General features: G+C 38.4%; 1 protein-coding gene across 4 annotated transcripts in view; it reads right to left on the bottom strand.

The window, feature by feature from the left end:
• Kcnt2 (potassium sodium-activated channel subfamily T member 2) overlaps positions 1-21,389 on the bottom strand; it is a 264,951-nt gene that overhangs the window by 94,660 nt on the left and 148,902 nt on the right. For all 4 annotated transcript variants that reach the window (XR_007834440.1, XR_007834441.1, XM_051183174.1 and 1 more), the window contains exons 9-12: positions 20,566-20,746; positions 19,208-19,372; positions 16,880-17,016; positions 14,383-14,446 (exon numbers count right to left, since the gene is read on the bottom strand). Coding sequence is in view for 2 of the 4 variants with exons in the window: in XM_051183174.1 (XP_051039131.1) it covers positions 14,383-14,446; positions 16,880-17,016; positions 19,208-19,372; positions 20,566-20,746 (547 nt within the window). In the remaining 2 variants the exon portion in view is untranslated. The remainder of the gene's footprint in view (positions 1-14,382; positions 14,447-16,879; positions 17,017-19,207; positions 19,373-20,565; positions 20,747-21,389) is intronic.

Consider the following 21,389-nt stretch of genomic DNA (forward strand, 5'->3'; position numbering starts at 1 on the left):
CTCTCTAATGAGCCTACAGAAAAGATTTAGGAGGAGCCCAGAACCATCTGTCACACTATGGCGTAGGGAAAGAGAGGAAGAGAAAAAATCATAAAGTCTCACATAAATTCACACGTATTTGTCTGACCTATGGACCATGGAAAGAGAGGCTGAATAAACATAATTCAAAATAATGTTCAAGCCATTTCCAGCAACAAGGGTGAAAAAGTTTGTACTTACAGCTACACTAAATTTTCTATCAAAATAATAATGTAACCACTCCTTGCATATAAGAATGTTCCCCCTCTTCCTCCCTTCTCTTTCCTTCCTCCTTCCCCATCTAAGTGCCAACCTATGAATCTATATTCAATTTCTCTATAATTTAGAAATTTAAAAAAATCTCCTTGAAAGAATGCAAACAAATGAAAAGCTCCACTTTAGTTTATTAAGAATGAGGAAAACTGACCATTTTTTTTTGAGAAAACAAACAAAAATAATTATCTTAATGAGTTAGCTCTAAATGGTGTCCATGTTTGGATCCTTAGACATAGACAAACAGCCACCGAGAGAAACACGGTCAGCTGGGTAATGGAAGGAAATGCTTGAGAAAAATGAAAGAGAGCATAACAAGGTACTCTAAAATGAAATAAAAGAAACTACATCCTTGGAAGATATTCAGCGAAGGGGCAGTGAAGTGTGCATATGGAAGGGGGCCATGAATCCAATCCCAGACCATTAACACCATAACATGAAGAGAAAGGGGAGGCGTTCAGACCCCGATGAAACAGTGTAAAACGTGTAATAATTGTGTGAACAGACATTGTATGGACATAGTGCTGCATACACCTAGAGATCGTTGGATTCCCAAGAGGAAAACAAAGCTGAGCAAGGCAGAGCAGGAAGCATTAAATAAAATCTGAGCATGGTCAGTGTTAGGGGTGGTTGCATGCCCCAAGAACTCAGAACAGCTGCAAATGGTCGGTGTTAGGGGTGGTTGCATGTTCTAAGAGCCAGGAACAGCTGTGCATGATCAGTGTTAGCGGTGGCTGTGTGTTCTAAGAGCTCAGAACAGCTGCAAATGATCGGTGTTAGGGGTGGTTGAGTGTTCTAAGAGCTCAGAACAGCTGCAAACGGTCGGCATTAGTGGTGGTTGTGTGTTCTAAGAGCTTAGGGAATTCTGAGCACTCTGACAACGTAAGACCTCATCATGGAACTAGACAAAGTGAGAAATGTCCTAGTGTTCAGAAAGAAACCAAACCCCCAAATCCTGTAGAGCAAGGGATATATCTAGCAAAAGTTCTTTCTAAGGAGAAGGTGAAGAAATTTTACGAGCATAAATAGTAAGAATAATATAGCAACCAGCACCAAAAGAAAAATGAGGTAAGTCATTTATGCTTTAACAAAATAACACGAGGAAAATTAGAGTTTTGGCAATCAAAGAATAATAACGGAAACGGATCTTGTCCATGCAATAAAAAAAATGACCGAAGAACATTTTCCTGTGAATTTCTTAAAATACATGTATCTCCATAATGGGAAGTTTATGGATTGTTTTGTAGTATTTCTAATTTATACAAACACTACCAAACCTTACAGCTGTGTCACAAGGGACATTAGTAAGGAATGAGTCAGCTTAGAACCTTAACAAGTGATACAATGCCAGCAAATAATTAACTGTGAAATTTAAACATTCAGATTGTCTGCCTTACAGATATCACTAAAAATTCAAAGTCAAACATCTCTAAGAAAATCAAACCTAAGTTGGAAAAATTGAAAACAGAGAGACTGAAATCAGAGGAGGGTAAGATAGTAAAATTTAGATTGACCTAAAGCTCACGTTATTAACAAAGACATGAGAAAGTGTTGGATTAGTGGGTAGAGGTGGGTCAGTCATTAAGATCACTCGCTGATGTTCCAGATGACTGGAGTTCAGTTTTCAACACCCACATCATGTGTCTCACGGCACCCAATAACTCCACTTTGAGGAGATACCTCGCCTTTATTGAGCACCAGCATACAGATGTTCATATTCACACACACACACACACACACACACACACACACACACACACACACAAATGCATACACACATGTGCACTCACGCACACACACACACCTACACATAAGCGAAAATAACTATCAATACTAAAATGTTATATAAAGTGGTATGGGTTAAACATATTAAAACACTGTGATTTTTTTCAGAAGAGAAAAGTGACATTTACCTGGGGACTTTGAGAATCCACATATCCTATATTAAAGTGAGAGGTAGGGTATAAACTGGAAGGTGGTCAGAAAACAAATAATGCATGCCAGTGGCCCTGTATGAGGAGCAGCAGGTGGTAAGTGAATTTATTAAAGGTGTCAGCTCCCCCCTCCACCTCCACCACTGGGAGAATTCTTGCTAGGTGAATCTCACAAGAAGACTATAGAAAGTTTTAGAGAGACATGCAGTTGACTGAGGAACACTTTAAAGTCAGATAACAAAACAGCCCAATTATTTCTAGCTCACTCCTCTCCCCGCCTTTTTCTTTCTAGGATTGGTTGATGACCAAAGATGATGATGAAGTCTATATACCCATTTCAGACCTCAGTCTCCCAATATAAAAAAAAAAATATTGGCTATTGATGAATAGTTATGTACCCTAAAGATTTAAAATAGAGCTGACTGATTCTTTTTCATAAACAAAAGTTTAGGTTTGTGATTCTTTACAAGATTACCTTAAAGGTAGGTAATAAAGTGATTGTTCCTTTCTTTATAAGTGCAAAATGCGGCCTGCCAGTAAAAGTCCTGACTGAGGAGAAAAGCTTGCTTGCCTAGGTGGTTAATTTATAACAAGTTGCTTAGTTATGAATATACCTAGGTTCTTGGGATAAGTATTTGCTTTTCACCTGCAATACATAAAACGCTTAATCGTGTAAGGGATACGGAAAACGTGCCATTTTGTCACTTGTATTCACTCACTTGGGAAACAGAATGTAACCACATTGTTAAGGATGGCAAATAAGAATACAAAAAAAAAAAAAAAGCAAAGCAAAAAGCTGCCTTTTATTTTCCCTTCCCTCCTCTCATTCCAGCCCCCACCACCATTTTCCCCCTCCCCCATCCACTCATTCTCCTTTGTTTTTCTTCAGGAAAAGAAATGGAATCCCGTGGTATCAGCCAGCCATGATACATAAGGATGTAGTGAGACTAGGCACCTCCTCTTCTATTAAGGATGGAGGAGCTAAGCTAGTAGGAGGGAAGGGTCCGCAAAACAGGTAACAGAGTCAGAGACACCCTCTGCTCCCACTGTTAGGAGTTGCACAAGAAAACCATGCTACACAACTGTAACATACATGCAATCCCATACAGTCCTCCCCCCCTCCTCCGCCCATGGCCTGGTCTTGTACCACCGCTGCGCCAGCCACAAATAACACACTGAGACTCTGTATTAGATATAAAGCTGTTAGCCAGTTACTTGTTTCTTATCAGCTAGCTCTGTCTTAATTATTAACCCATTTCTATTAATCTAAGTATTTCCACGTGGTCTCATCTTACCGGGCCAGCGTCTGGTCTCCCCAGCCTCTCCATGTTGACTCCTCCCTACTTCTTCCTCGAATCCTCCTTGTCTCCTAGTCCCGCCTATCTTGCTTTTCCTATTGACCAACAGTGCTTTACTCCTTAGCCAATATGAGAAACATATTTACAAAGTGACATCTCCCATCACCCTGGTTGGCGGTTCAGTCTCTGTGAGCCCCTTATGTGCCAGAGTTGATGATTCTGTGGGTTTTCTTGTGGTGCCCTTGACCCTTCTAGTTTGAATAATCATTTGTACCCATCTTCTGTAGGATTCCCTGAGCTCAGCCTAGTGTTTGGATGATAGTGTCTGCATCTGTTTCCGTCCGTTTCTGAATGAAGCCTCTCTGAAGACAATTGGCCTAGGCACCAGGCATGTTTGTCTTTCTGGATCCAGATAACTTCACTCAGGATGATCTTCTAGTTCTATCCATTTGCCAGAAAATTTCATGATGTTTTTAACAACGAAGGAATACTCCACTGCTGGTGGGACTCCAAAACTTGAACAATTGCTTTGGAAATCAATACGGCAGCTTTTCAGAAAATTGGGAATAGATCTACTTCAACACCCTGCTATACTACTCATGGGAATATACCCAAAGGATGCTCACCATACCACGAGGACACTTGCTCATAGAAGCCTTAGTCATTTTATTCATAGTATCCAGAAACTGGAAACAACCTATATGCCCCTCAACGGAAGAATAGATAAAATATGGTACATTAATACAATTACAAGCTAAATTTATTAAACTAAATTCCAAAGCATTGAAAATACCAGACACCAGTGTAGATGAGAAATGATACTAAATGACTTGGGAAGATCATTTTAAAGAAATTTACAAAATGAAATATACATTCGACCCAGAATTAGGGTCTTTAATATTTATAGAAATAGTAAACACATGTCCATACCACACAAAAGTCTATACATAAATGCTTACAGGAACTTAATTTATAATAAGTAATCAACAGACATAATCAATGAAAATAATCAATCCCTTTCCACACATGAATAGATAGAGTAAATTGTGCTAAATTTATGCAAGGGAATATTTCATGATGAAAAGAAATGACCTATCAAGCCATAAAACACCATAGATAATATCAAATGCTAATGCAGAGAGAGGAAAAAACAATCTAAAAAGGCCACCAGGATCCAAAGGACATGATCTTCTGGAGAGATGTAAGTGCAGGGACAATTACGATCTCAGGACTTGCTGGATCTGGTGTGTGTGTGTGTGTGTGTGTGTGTGTGTGTGTGTGTGTGTGTGGTGTGTGAAGTCAGACAGCAATGGCAGAAGCAGAAAAGACACAGCTTTCTCTCCAAACTGCTAATAAACTCATATTGAAATCCACGGAATTGGGCTGCATTACATTCTGGGTCTATAGCAACTTTTGCTGCAGGAGGATTCCATCTGAGATGCATTCCACCACCATCCTACCACACAGCTGACGTTTAAATGGAGTGTGGGGGATCTAACTCAGGTCATCAGCATTGCACTTATTTACTGAATCACTTCCCCTGCCCAGTAATATACTTCTGTTTGCTTTCATTTCTTTCTTCCTCCCACTTCACGGGTCTGTCTGAAAAAAAAAAATCTATCTGATCCATGTGTTCAAAAGATAGCACTGATTGTTGTTGATGCCTCCCATTGTGCTGCATTCTGTACTTTCATCCTGGTCTAAATAATCATTACTATTTCCTCAACTGAAGCAACCCTGCTCTTACTTTGTTCATGTGTGCTGAGCTGTGCTACCTGGATTTACTGAGGTGTGGAGGCATGGAGGCTTCACAGGGTGGCCACAAAAGTCCTGTAGTCTATCTGGTCACATTTCATTGTCAGTATTTCCTGCTCCAGGTGTTTTTGCTCAGATCCTGTCAGCATATTTGAAAATTGATTTAAAACCTTATGAATTGCAACCTCTCTGTTACTGCTGTGTCTTTTTCATGAGGGTAAACTGTTGTTATTTAAAACAAACAACACAAAGCAAAAACAAAACAAACAACAAAAAAAAACAGCACTCTAGAGAAAGACACCATGCAACAGAGATTGGGTGGAAGGTATTTTTTTTTTTAATCTTCTTTTAATTGGGGGAAGTTAAGGGGAAAAGAAGGGAGGGGAGCAGAGAGACTGGTCACTGGGGGCAGGAGCTACAGAAGAGAAGAGGAAAGGAGAGAGGGGAGGGGAGGGAGGGAGAAGGGTGTGTGTGAGAGAGAGAGAAAGAGAGAAGAGAGAGGCAGAGAAGAAGGGAGACAGAGATGGGAGGTGGGCAGGGCCCTTTTAAAAGGGAACACAATGATTATTTATGCACAGGCGGTGCTCTTAGTGGCTGCAGCTGAGGGTGTATTCTATAAGAAACCCAAGGGAATGTCACTCATGTTCCCAAGATAATAAACATGTATCTTAGTGTTTTTCCCCATGAGTTATTGTGTTGAATAAGTAAAATTTTATTGTCCTTAAAAAACAGCGTGTTTAATTTGGTGGTCATTATATCATGAAAACTTCATTTTAAACATTGTTGACCTAATTTGTGAGGACTTATTCTGCAACTGGCTTTTGTTCAGTGGCTTCTCTGGAGTCTCTTTTAGCTATCTGAGGCAGTCAACAGGATCCTTCTAATATATGCTTTCAATTCTACTTTCCCGAAGTGCACATGGGTTTGGCTCTTATTTTGTGCACATGATATTTTTCCCCTAATTATTTTTCTTTGCTTAACTTCATGTACTCTCATAATTTGCATGTGAATATGTTAAGCAGCCAACCATCTTAAGGACCATAGTGCAGATTATGGTTGTTTTTTTGTCTATCATTTTCTCTTTGAGCATAGGCGCTACCAATGTCTTTCTTTTCACCTGTTTCCTCTGAGTGAAACCTTTTTTGTCTGTTTTCTCAATTCGGTGAATTTTTAATGAGCTACTTTTTCTTCATTAGAATATATATACATATATATACTTACATATATATATATACACACACATACACACATACATACATACATACATATATATACATATATATATATATATATATATATATATATATATATATATATATATATCCACACCTGAGTAAAGTAGAGCTTGTTTGGGGGATAATCCTGCTGTTTTCTTTATTCTTATAGATCACATTCCCACAGTGTTCATGGTGTTCAGTCTGAAAATAATTGTTTTGTATATCTTGTTAAGAATTTAAAAAATTTGTGTGGGAATGCTATTCCAGAACTCTGGGATCCCATATGGCAGAGAGCAGCAGTTTCTCACATACTTATAAATGTGTTTCAGATCTCAGTTAAGTGTCAAAATTCAGGCCACTATATATTTATTCTTCACAGGTATTTTTTAATCTGTACAATTAAAAACAAATTCAGGAGTTCCATATGTAGGTCATATAGTAACAAGGACTAACCTTAGACCAACAATGTCACATGAATTCCACTTGAAAATTAGCTCAGAAGTGATTCTTGAAAAGAATTCTGCTCTCAAAACACAATACTGTTTTGTGTTTGTTTGTTCCTGTCAGTTTGGTTTTGTTTTCTTACTTCAGCATTTACTCTCCCCTCATCCCTGGTGTTACTCATTCCATATCCTTAGTATTTATAATGTTTTTATCAGCTTAGTTTGTTATACTATTGATTACCATTCATCAAACCATTGCAAGTGGAATGGAGTGAGGTAAGAAATCTGCCCTCTTCTGTTCTTTCGTTCACTGATTTTGTGTTGGTACTCATTGGTGTATCTCAGTAGACCATAAGTATATCCTCAATCCCTCTCAAATATTTGTCTGATTTTTTTCTTTGTAAATTGTCTTTGTTGATTTTACCACATTTATAACTTCTAAATACAGGACTGTACGTAGGGTAGTTAAAAGATGACTTCCCCACTACATCCTCTGTGGCCTACTATCCTTCTCAGTCTGTATGCTTTGAAGTACTTTCCATATTTACTGTATTGTCACGTGTGTGTGTGTGTGTGTGTGTGTGTGTGTGTATGTGTGTGTGTGTGTGTGTGTGTGTGTGTGTGTGCGCGCGCGCGTGCGTGTGTGTGCGTACACACAGGAACTTAAAACCTGGAAATTCATTGTTCATTCATTCTAAATGCCACAAATCACACCACAGTGTTCGAAGGAATGGTTCCTTCTGAAGGCTAGGAAGAACCACCTGACCAATTCCTCCACCCAAGGAATGGTTCCACCTCTACCCATCATCTACAGATGATGAGTTTCATGGACCCAGGCCATCCTCATTTATTCTTGCTTCTGACTTTTACCTTCTTATAAGTGCATTACTTATGTGGAAGGGAGCCTACCACGGATGAGTTATAAAATGATGATTTGCTGGTAACTTGATTGCTCTGTAAATACCCATTTGCAAAGGAAGTTATGGACTCAGTCACTAGGTAGGGGATACAATTAAATTTGGGTTATAGTATATCTTTGAGTGTTAAGAGAGAAACACAAAAAGATCAAGTGCCCCAGGAAAGATGCTAGATATTATTACTACTTAAAATCTAAAAGGGGACATTTCTTTAAAAAAAAAATAAGTTGAGCCTTTTAAGTTTTACAATGAACTTTTTAGAGCCTAAGAACAGACAGCTAGCGGAAAGTGTGAAGGGGACAGAACACAGCCATGACAAATGGACAGGACAGACCTCTGCCCGGATCAGCTCCATGCCCTTGGGAAGTTAGCTGTCCTGACCCAGATAGAGTCCCAGCTGGTAAACAGGGCACTCAAGATTTCATCTTCTTTTTTGAAAAGAAAGAAAAGTTTAGATACAAAGAAGAGGAAAAAATAAAACAGCTAATGCCTACATGAAGGCAGGTGGATCGAGTACACTGTAGCAATCTCATTCTTTTCTTTTTTGATGAATACAAAGGCATTATTGAAAACAAAATTTAAAGTCATTTAATATTAGCACTTAGAAACAATAGTGTTATTTCCTTCATCCTTCAAAGCAGCTAATGAATTATAAACCAAAGATTTAATTCACTCCTACACAGAATTTACTAGTTTATTCTTTTTTTAAAAAATTATTTATTTTACATCCTGACCACAATTTCCCCTCCTTCCTCTCCCCCCCCCCCACCCATTCCCTATCCACAACCTGGCTTCCATTCCCATCCCCCTCAATAGACTCCTCCCCTGTTTCTCTTCCAAAAGGGACAGGCCTTCCATAGGTAGCAACAAAGTATGGCATCTGGGGTCAACTGGGGGCAGATGGGGATGGGAATTTGAGGGAATATGCTAGAGGGTTGATAGAACGATGGAATAATGCAAGAGACTTCTTGGGGGACCATTTTGGGCTCAGGTAGAAACATGATGCAAGGGAAGCTCCCATGAACATACAACAATGACCCCAGCTGAGACTCCTAAGAAGAGAAGATACATAGAATGCAGAGAACCACGGCCGAACATTAGGAGAATCTCTGGAAGTCCCACTGAAGATTATTAGGAAGGAGTGTATGAGCAAGAAGGGTGGAACCATCACAATAAAACCCATAGAAAAAACTAACCTGGCTCATAGGAACTCAACAGAGCCTGAATCAACAACCAGGAAGCCTACATGGTTGTGTGTGTGCGTGTGTGTGTGTGTGTGTGTGTGTGTGTGTGTGTGTGTGAGAGAGAGAGAGAGAGAGAGAGAGAGAGAGAGAGAGAGAGAGGGAGCGGGAGGGAGGGAGGGAGGGAGGGAGGGAAGAAGGGAGGGATGGAAGGAGGGAGGGAATTGTGTAGCTTGGTGTATTTTGGGGGTTACTAACAATGGGAGCAGAGGCTGTCCCTAATGCTTTGCCTGGCTCACTGGAACCTATTCCCCTATACCAGATTGCCTTGCCCAGCCTTAATACAAGGGGAGGCGCTTACTCATATTGCAAACAATCTTATTTTAATGGATTTGTTAGATGGATGCAAGAGGAAATGATAAAGCAAATAGTTAATAAAAGATGCTGAAATTTAAACTTCAAGGTTGATAGTTAAGACACAAATAACAAATTAATGAATGATGAGGCAGAAAGCACTAAATAGCTGGTATATAAATAACAGACATTTGCCAGCCTCCACATGTGACAAATGGTAGCAGACATGTGAGGAAAACATCTGATTTTAAGAATCTAAATGAGTGGTTAAGAAGCACAAGAGGATAAAAACGATAATATAATCAAGGTGGACTATGCGTTTCCCTCAGGAATGATTTATACAGCCACAGAATTCTGTCACTGGGTTTAGCATTTAGACAAGAAAACAGTATCTATTTGCAGATATGAAATGATACCATTTAAAAATGGTAAAATGGGAGTCAAAACTAGAGATAAGACTAACAATTGTCTCTTTGTTAAAATCATATACAAAGTATATTAAAAATAGCTCAAGGGGAACGATGTCAGGTATTTCTAGGGAACACACTAAGGACAGGAAAACAGTAGAATGTAAAGTGAATGCCTGGGAACCCTGAATACATGTTAAACTAATTATGGTTTTCAAGTGCAGAACCACTCTTAATTTACAAATCTGAATAAAAGGCCATGTGAACAGCAAGCTATTGTGGACATGGAGGTAGAGTTCCTTCTGAAGGAAGGGGCTTAGGAGTTTTGCCAAGCTGGACACAATCCAGCTCGACCTCTCTGGGAAGTCTCATTATCACCGCTGAGCATAGGGTTCTCTCCCCTCTAAAACAATTGCACAGAATGCCATAATGTGACAAATGCCTGACCATATGAGAGCTGTTCAATAAATGTCAATTAGGTTTAGCCCTTTCTTTTTCAAGTATTTTAAGTAAATGAACTTGGAACAACTGTCCCAACATGTACATACCAATAATTCTTTTTAAAAGGTTCAACATCTTTAGCCACCAGGGAAATGAAAATAAACACCACTTACAGATCCATCTTACACCTGTCAGATTAGTAACACAGGTGACAGTTCATGCTGGGAGAGGATGTAGAATAAAGAAAACATTTCTCCATTTGCTAGAGGGAGTGCAAAGCAGTACATCCAGTGTAGAAACCATCATGGCCAGTACTCATTAAATCAGGAAGCAATATATCTCAGGACCTAGCTATATCGCTCTTAGGTATATACCCCCAAAACCGATATATCCTATCACAAGTACACTTGCTCAGTCATCTTAATAACACCTTTATTCATAATAGCCAGAAGGTGGATATCCCTCACCAGAAGGGTAAGATACACACAATGGAGTATCACTCAGCTTTTTTTAAAAAGAGAAGACATGATGAAATTTTCAGGGCAACTGTTGGAACTAGAAAAGATAATACTGATTGAGATAATTCAGAAAGACAAACATGACATTGTTCACTTATAAGTGGATAATGGCTATGAAGGAAATGATAACCAAGCTACAATTCTTAGATCCAGAGAGGTTAGATAAAGTGGAAGAGTCTCGGAGGACACATAGCTCTCCCTGAGAAGGGGAAATAAAATAAATTTGGGGGAGTTTATTGGGGGCAAGTGAGGACAGGAAAGAGATAGAGGAAGGAGATGGGGAGGAGGAAGAGATGACTAGAAATCAGGGGAGGGGGGTGAACAAACCTAGTACAGTACAAACTCCCTGAAATCCATAGAGGATACAAAGTCTCAATCAGCTACCATGCAAGGTTTCCAGTCGTGGGACTGGGCTGCATCATTCTGAAATGTTGGTGAAGGGATTCTGGTAGAGCTCCTTGAACAAACCAAACTAATGCTAGGACAGAGGTGTGATGTCTCAAACTGCCAGGCTGTCCCATTGCAGAGGACAACATCTACACAGTTTATGGACTGCGGAGAGGTCTAGTTGATACCTGCATAGGTCACTTGCTTCTTAGGCCCAGTGTTGTAAAATTTACCTTCTAGTCCTTTTACTGAATTTTTCTTTGTTATTATGTATTTGATTTCCAAAGTCTTCTAGAAGATTCTTGAATGTTTTTTTTTGGGGGGGTGGTATAGGATTGTTTTGTTCTGTTGTATATCATTCTTATTTGAAATAGGTATCATGATATCACATTACACATAAGGTTTTATTGAATATCAACAACTTTTGAATAGATATTGTAAAACTTTTTAATCCACATTTATAGTAATTTTTTTCTGCTTCTCCTGATTTTTCTTTCTGGTGTAAGTTCTATGTCCATTCATTCTCTTTTTCTTTAGTGTCATTCTTGGAAATTATCTAAAATGTCCACTGACTCATATAGATAAATATACATAGGAGAGAAGCATGTAAAAATGAAAAAAATATTAAGAATTGTGGTGGGGGTGATATTACATATAGTTTCACTCTAGGGTGAACACACATTGCACCAGGGATTTCTGACTTTGTATACTCATTTGGACATATAAATACATGCCCATGTGTGAACACATGCAAACACACACACACACACACACACACACACACACACTCACACCTATATTTTCAGCATTTTATCCTATGATGGAGCACTTCCCCAAGACATGTGTATTTGAAGAAGCATGTAAAATATACCACACAATTTGTTCTCAGTCCACTGAGATGCACCATGTACCCAGGCCTCCAAAATTTGCTTTCTGATTTAGAAAGTGGAGGATTCACAAGACAAATTGCACAAAAAACAGTACCTCTTCTCCCAGGTTTCAGAAAGCGATGCAAAGGAGGAGAGACCCAAGGAGTATGCTCTGCTTCCTGACCTTGAATGTACAGCCCCGCTTTAAGCAGCATCTGGCCCCGTCTCTCCTAAGGCTTCAAAGGTCCCCTTGCCAACAGCAGCCACCTGTGATGCATTTCCTCTCTAAACCCAAATTTTAACTTCCTCTGGGTGAATCAGCTGCCACTCATTTACTTGCTTTCCGCTTTCCAAATTCTACCACGGTTGCCTCATCTACTTAACATTTAATCCTTACGGATATTTTTATTAACGCCTTGCCAATTTACTACAACAACCAGGGAGAAATGGGTTACGTTTATGTCAAAGAAGGTTTCCCAAATTTTGATGGAAAGTTAACTCTACAAGACACTATACAACATTTGTGTGTGTGTGTGTGTGTGTGTGTGTGTGTGTGTGTGTGGTGTCCCTGCTACAAAAAGAGTGTCAGATTTGTAAAATTAAAAAGCCATGTGAACAAGTTTGACAGCTACATGCATAACAATAACACACACACACACACACACACACACACACACACAAAATAATGTGCATTTCAAATTCACCACTTCATCAGATCTGACTGGAATACTTTTAATGTCCAACTACTTAGGAAACCTTGGGTTGTAATTACACGAAGTAAGAAAGAGATGGATTAAAATGAACTAATATATCAGAAAAATGAGAGGAGTGAAGACATTGAAAAATTTTACTTTAGTTTGTGAGTGTATGAGTGTGTGAGTGAGTGTGCGAGTGTGTGAGTGTGTATGAGCGTGTGTGAGCATGTGAGTGTGTGAGTGAGTATGTGAGAGTGTGTGTGTGAGTGTGTGAGAGTATGTGAGTGAGTGCGTGTGTGAGTGTGTGTGTGTGTGTGTGAGTGTGTGTGTGTGAGCACACATGTGTGCGCGCGTGCATGTGTATGGAATTACCCACAGAGGCCAGTAGAGGGTAGTAGCAGCCCTGCTCGAGCTGGACCCTCAGCAGGGCAGCTGAGAACCACTCAATAAAGCTGCTGGGAGGTGAAGTTGATTCTTTGCAAGAGCACCTCATGTGGTTAACAACTGTATCATCTCTCCAGCCCCACTTTTTAACACAAGCCAAAGAACTATTTGAGAGCTTTTCAGACCATCCATTTGGGTGGTGTCCAATGACTACTTTCAGGACTGCTGCTACAATGAAACTCCATAATCTCAGGCTAAACACAGAAATCTACTGTCTCACAGATCCTAGAGGCTACAGTGGTGACGATGTGGCTCCTTCCAGAGCAGTGAGGGGAGACCCTATTCTCAGCATTTTTACTTGGCTTTTATTCACTTTCATGTTCCTTTGAAACTCTCTGTGCATATACCTTCCTTAGGATTTTCTTCTTATACTAATGTGGGTATAGACTCATGATAGTAGCTTCTTTACTACACTAAGCTTTTGCTGATACCCTATCTATAGATAATTTAAAATCTTGAGCCATTAAGACTGACGGTTTCACCATGCGAATCTTGTAGAAACAGAATCACTTCATAGGGACTGTCTTCTAATGAAGGGTGAGAACATTTTTAAAATTTACAAACATATGACTAAGAAAGAAGTTCAGCTAAGGTGCAGTGACCATGTCATATAGCCCATCATATTATGATTCACTAACCCAAGTTCCTAAGTGCAGTTAAACTATCTTTTAGAAAACCGGAGTCATAATTCAGTAATTCATTTAGATTAGTTTGATTTAGAGACGTTTGGGCTTAGAAAATAAATCACAGAAATTCTGTTAGGTCAGAAGTTACCAGACTGATCCGCACAAATCTTTTTAAACAATGAATATTTCCAGTCCCCTGTGCTAGATACCTCTAAAAGAATTTTCAAAACAATATATATATATATGCATATACATATACATATATATATATAATTTTTTTAATTCCCAAATTGATTCCAACTTGGGCCATCTTAACAAAACTTATACTGTAGGATATATTTAGCTAGAGGATTACGAGAAAGCAGGTAGACGATTAGTAAAACACAATGGACAATGTTTTTAATGCTAAAATAATCACAGCTAATAGATAGTTTCCTAAGTTTAGTGAAAATTTAAGTCTACAAAGTTTCATTGAGGTAGTTTTTTGTTGGCTTGTTTGCTGATTTGTTCTTCGTTTCTGTTTTGACTTGTAGGAAGCGCAAACTTTACATGGATAAAAGCAAAGTCTACTTGGTGGGGTGGGGTAGGGGTTGGTGGGAACTTACAGATGATGTCCTGTCCACTTCACAGCGGCTGCTCAGGATAAAACAGGCCTCCGCATTGTCCATCCTAAACACAGACAGACAGGAGACAGAGTGACACATTGTCCACCCTAAACACAGAGAGAGGGACCACACCAAAATGCTACTGGAGTGACCATACCATTGCCTGGTCCACATCGTGTATTGTGTCCTTCCACTTAAAGGACTGTTGGATATCTTGCCAAACATGGCTATGTTTGTGAAAAAAAAAAAAAAAACCAAAACCAAAACCAAAACAAAAACAAAAACAAAAAACAGCTTTCCTAGTCATAGAGCTCCAGAGTTTTGCACATATTGGGAACACTGCTGATGTTGATTTTATGGATAGCTCATCTCAGCTACAACTACACAGTTGGAGAGTGGGAACAGATACGATTAGTGGTTTTAGGTCATACTCTGCTGTATGTTATGTTTCCAGGGGACTGTTCAACCTTTTGTTCCAAGCCCTTTTTCCTCATGATGATGTTCTTTAATTTTTAAAATTAGTAACTAAGAGAATGTGTTTTAGTCCTTCCTAAGTAGTGATTTTAAAACATGAGAGTGTTTATTTTTCAAGTGAGTAATGATTTATTTTTCTGGTACACTGTGATAAAGTTAGATTCTTCAACAAAAAAAAAAAAATATGTTTTCATTGGACAAGAGAGACAAAGAGCCCAGGAAACTAATCCAAGCAAAACAATTCTGAAGAAAACATTGAGGCATGATTGCTAAATAACATTGGTATTGGACAACATCTCTAAGCGTCATTTTCAGTAAAGCAGTTAACTCATGCAATTGACCTTTGGGACTTGTTTGGAGACTGCTATTCCTTGTTCCTTGCATGGGGAATTATGCTGAAGAATTTATTAGTTAGCGTTAAGACCTGTATTTTTTTATGTGAAATTAAGATTAGAAATGCACATGCAGTAGATAGTCTGTCACCCTAAGGGATGTTCTGCTCAGCCCAGCTCTTTGAACAGTGCTAGCTGACCAACAGTCTCTTGTCATCCCTTCTCTATAATTTAATCCATTTTCAATTCACATGGAAGATTTCTGTAAATATGACCCTTTTGTGGAAAATCATTACATTATGGATAAAGACACATAGAGTCTAAATCTGAGATAACTACAGTTAAAACAAAGAGGCTAGATTCAATTCCCAGGGCAAAAAGCTTCCATCTTGCTCAAGCCTTTCAACCCACCATGGACGGACAAATTGTGTGAAGAACTTAATTCATGGTAATTTTAGGAAATTTATTTATACAGACAAAAAAAAAAAATAAATCCAACAACAACACAGCTTTAGAGGAGGCAAATGTGGCAATGTCTTCCAATAATTATATAGATATCAAATAAGAAATAATTAAATCTTCATTCTGTAACATCCAACTCTTTATAGGACCATCACCTGTAGTATTTAACAGAGATATACTCTAAGAGAAAACCTATTTTCTTTAGTTTTTCAATATTTCCCATTCATTCTATTGTGGAAGTTCCTGGCTACTGTTGTTTCTTAGGTAGAATCTTTAAATAAAATAAACCTCAGCTGTATTTTCCTCTTAATAAATCAACAGTAAAGTCAGAATTCACAAGCTACTGGGCCCCGAAGCATTATTTGGGACATCGGGTGAGTCATGGAAACAAAAAGTCTTAGGTTATCAAGTGTGATGAGGAAACCTTTACATTTAAAACAGTGCATGAGAGCACCCAAGAGGAAACATGAAGACATGCTTAAATCTTTAAAAGCAGCAGCAGGTATCCAACAAAGCCTAGCCTGCTAGAGATTTCTCCTGGTTTTGAAACTAAGGTAATTGCTTTGTGTTAGCCCTGATCCCTAGGCGATCTCACGCCTACCAGTCCACCCCCTCACTATGTTTCTGTGTTAGAAGACCAATTTCCCATCACAAATGGTTAGACCATGTCACTTTTTCAGCCCTATTGACTGAGGGCAATTCCCCAGGACCTCTCAGGATCCTGTTTCGTCCAGCTCTGAGGACTTTTCCAACTTTGATCTCAGCAACATAAAATGTGTCGCTTAGTGCATGCTGGAACCTCTTTAAAATTCAGACCCTGGCTCATGCTTAATACCTCACAAAACATTTATTCCAAGTCTTTTATTTGTGAAATAAAAGCAGAATTGTGAAATGTGGAGAATTCTCTTAATGGGAAGTCTGAACACCGCTTGTCTCTCTGTGACAGCTGATGAAATTCTATCATGGTGACGACTCACCGCAAGTGTAGATATGCTACCCTAAACACCTGGCCAAAAAAAAAAAAAACAAAAACAAAAACAAAAACAGAACCAAAACCAAAAGTAAGAAACAAGAGCCTATCCTTGTAGCATTATTGTTCTATAATCCTGAAATAGGAGCTAAATCTTATATTTAAATACGTGTGAAACGTATCTTGCAAGACTTATGAGAGAGAAGTTATCAAAGGACTGGACATTAATAGAGAGATAGAATGTGATGAGGATGCCTACTTTGCTCTCAGGAGATCCTGATCTTTAAGGGCTGAGCCTTGAAGGTAGATCACTCTCTGGGACCACATTGGAATCTGTAGCACCCTCCGAACTTGCACATCCATCTCCGTAGGACACAAAATCACCACATAGTAATCCTATTCGAAGCAAAAATGGACAATGGCATGAACACACCCTATTCTTTACGTTATCCCACAGAAGTACATTAAAATACTTCAGATATCTTTTCTTTAACTACAGTCAAGGTGGACTGAAGTCTTGGGTAATAGGTAAAGTTCACATTTAAATTCAGACACATTAAATAAAATTGCACTATGATAAATGTAAAGTTAGAAAAGCAAGCAATCAGTGAATCTGAGCTATTTCAATTGCATCATTACCACAAAGGAAGGCAGAGTCATGGAGTTTGCACCATGCACCCCTTCAGTTTAGTGAGCAATGCACGGTGAGATTAAAATATACACTGAATGGGAGAGAAAGGCTTAAAAGTCAATTCATACTTCAAAGTGTTGCTTTTAAACTGAATTTATTATAGCCATTTAACTAGTATTTTATTATGAAATGGTACTTTGGGGCAGCTTCTATTGAAGCTTGTATAGTTAGGAGTTTGTAGGTATGTTGAAAATAATAAATGATTAAAAAATTAGTTTTAAGTAAAAATGGTTCAAAGTGTATCATCATTTAGAGACCTAAAAGATGCATTCAAAATGTAAAATAACTTAAAACTAATCTATAAGAATTTGGCTTCTCTGGAAACCATTCCCTATTAGATTCCTCTAAAATATATCTACAGCAAAAAGTGAAGTATTTAGAATCTCTATATTGTTATTAGAGATAATTATTATGAGATCACTATCACGCTATAAGTACTTTCCCACCAACCTTGTCCCACAGCTGCATCAGGCTCAAATAACATACAGAGACTTGTATTAATTATGAAACTGTTGACCAGTGACTAGCATTAATTATTGGCTAGCTCTGTCTTAATTATTGACCAATAATTACTAATATATGTATTTCTACATGGTATTATCTTACTGAGAACACCAGACTCACACATCCTCTCCTACCAAATGACATCATGATTCCTCCTCTCTCCTACCTCTCCCAGAATCCTCCTTGTCTCCTAGTCCCTCTTATCTTGCTTCCCTATTGGCCAACAGTGTTATATTCATCAACCAATAAGAGGAAAATATGTACAGAAGACTTCCCCCATCACTATCTAATTAGATTTTCTTAGTAAAATATATATTCTTTATATGGGAAATTAAAGTTCATGGAAAAGTTCAAGAACATAATATAGGACTAAGCAGTGTTAAAATACTATGCATTTTAGATATCACTTATGAATTGTACTCATATTCAGCTTTGTACAAGGTTTTATTCACACAAATTAATTCAGGAAAAATAGAACAGACAACTATTTCTTCTTCAAACTGAACTAATTGCATCAAAAAGAAATGACCTAAATCTACTTTGTCTCCATAGTGCTTACTCCAGAAAACGAATACACAAAAAGGAACTTCTAGGCAGTAGAGAGTTGGCTGGCAAGTTAGAGTAGTGGGCACTCTTGGCACAGGAGCTGACTTTGGTTCCCAGCAGTTTCTAGCAGTCTACATACTACCCATCCATACACACATAAATGCACACACACACACCCTCATATAGACAATTGCAGAAACACAAACCCATATATGCACACGCACACACAAACCCCCCCACATGCAGAAACATAAACACACACACACACGCAGAAACATAAACCCACATTTGCACACAAACACACACACACACGCAGACACATAAACCCACATTTGCACACACACATACACACACACACAAACCCACATATATACACACACGAATGCACACACATACACATGCACCCACAAACATAGAAATATGAAAACCTTACAAAAAGAAACTTGCACACTCTCATATTCCAATCGTCAACACTCTTATGACTACACTTTTCTACATGGTTTCCTCATTGTTTTATTATATTTCATACTAAAACTCACTGCCTTCATAAAATTATCATTTATGCTTTACCCAAGAGGGAAAATAATAATCCTTTCAGTCAAATAAAGTTCTCCTTTCTGGCAATAACATGTCCCACCTGTCTTGTAGCACAGGTACAGAAGAAAACCTCAAGGCTGTTTATTCCTCCAGCATTTTTCCTATGTGCCTCATTATATTTACAATCTTTCCTCTACCCGTTTTAAAAGTGGGCATACAAATAAAACTTTGCCAGAATGCAGGCCTCGCTATCGGTTAATGTGCTATTAAGTATGACTCAGTATTGTACACAATGCAATCCAAATTTACCTGCAGTCTCGGATGCGCATAGAATTCATTTAGAAAATCCATGAGTAAGTCAATCTTCAAGGAGCTGACACACAGGACAACATGTTTCTCAGTCTGAGCTCTGTGACGGCTATAGTTTCCACCTGACTTTTGTCTCTCCATCCACAAATAGGCCAGTTGTTCAAACTGTAACGAATTTTCCGCATGTGAATGAAAAACATCACACGTGAAAATGAAAACCGAATGCAGTGTTATCAGGTGCATATCATTTCTTACTCTTGAAATACTTCTTGCAAACTGTCAGTGTCCTTTTCAACAGGCTGACTACGTGATTTCCACAGAGATTACAAATGAGGCCCAGGGGCTTCAGGTCTCCAAGGAAGAGCATTAGAATCATCTTACCATCACACCATAGCAGGCCACTAAGAAGTTAGGACATGTGTTTTGTGTCCAGGGAAGTATGAAGCCACTCACTACATGAAAGGCAACAGCTCTACCGGCTTTAATTAAAATTCTTCTTCATGCCCATATCATGCAAGGGGAGGGAGCTGCATTGGCAAACACAATGCCCCATGCTAGCTGTGCAGTGATCAGTGCTGTAGAGGGAAGTTAGGGAGGACAGTATCAAGTGGTTAAGGTTGTTCAATGAGAATGCAAGTTTAATTTTCATCTGCCATGTTGTGTTCATTTGTTCACTAATGGGCAATCAGTGGTCATTATAACAACAACAACTAAAAATGACAGACTTATCAATGCTTATATCTCTACCTTTTACAATCCTTCTACTACCCAAAATGCCCCATAATGTGCACACAGATTGCTTTAGTTAATGAACATGAGATATTAACCTTTCGGTTTTGTTTTTCAAGACAGGGTTTCTCTGTGTAGTCCTGGCTGTCCTGGAACTCTCTCTATAGACCAAACTTGCCTGGAACTCACAGAGATCCACCTGCCTCTTCCTCCCAAGTGCTGGGATAAATGGCGTGTGCTACCACTGCCCTGTAAGAAATTAATTCTCAACCCGACACAATGTATGCCTCTTTGATTTTTTTTATTGCTCAAATTTAATTCGCTGTTCAAACATCCTATAATTTAAAATTATATTATACAGTAATTAGTAATATCAGGTAATCTATAGTTAAAAGAAAACATGTTGAATAATAGAGCCAAAATGTGGGCTACCACTTGTGACTTGAAGTACAAATGTGTCTAGTAAAATTTAAAAAGTTATTTCTGAAATAACACAAGCAACCCATTAAACTGATCATAGCATAATATTAGTGTTAAATAATCAATCAGGTGATTTTTTTTAATCAAGAGAAAGTTCAGTTTTACACGGCTTTGCACTGCCCTACAGAGGTTAACAAGGTTCAGTTTACCTGTATGGGTAGTACCACAAGAGCAACGCAGATCATAGCAACAACAAAAAGCTTGGAAGACCATGTTTCAGGAGTGACATCCCCAAAGCCCACAGTAGAAAATGTCACAATGCAGAAATAAAGGGAGTCAAAGAGATTGAGTTTCTTGCCAATTCGTTCCAGATGCTGAATTCCACAAATGCTAAAAGAGCAGACATGCATTAATATTAAGACTCGTAAATTGGACACATTATTTTTCATTGTTGTTCTCTGGAAAGCAAAACACACTTCATAGAGACATTTTATAATTGGTCTATTGATGTGCAATCTTCACAAGAACAATATAACTTTGAAGGTTTCAACTGCACTAATTAGATACAGTTTTATTTTGTTTAATTGTGTTAGCCACAATAGATAACTCCCAGAGATACTAGATGCATGTTAAGGCAAAACAAACAAATGAAAAAAACAAAAACAAAAAACCCACAAAAAAACAAAACCCAGAAGTTTCTAAGTCTACCACTAGTGATATTGTTAAATTTAAGAAGGATAAATGTTAATCAATGTATGTGTGAGCATTGACAGAAAACTGTCAACAAGAAAGAAACCATATAATATGGACATTGTTCTGCCAAAGTTCTAGTTGATACTCACTGGCTATTGTAACAATACTGAAAGAGGGTAGACCTTTAACAATGGATTGCTGTCATTATTGTGGGAAGATATTCACTATTGGGGGCATAATTTACCCTATTGTGTGTAATGTTTTTTTTTTCCAAACAACCCTATGCTCCCAGAACTTTCCAATGTAATAACTTTCAGCACCTTTATCATGGACTTACCAA

Source organism: Phodopus roborovskii, unplaced genomic scaffold (genome assembly GCF_943737965.1).
Source record: "Phodopus roborovskii unplaced genomic scaffold, PHOROB, whole genome shotgun sequence".
NCBI classification, from domain to species: Eukaryota; Metazoa; Chordata; class Mammalia; order Rodentia; family Cricetidae; genus Phodopus; species Phodopus roborovskii.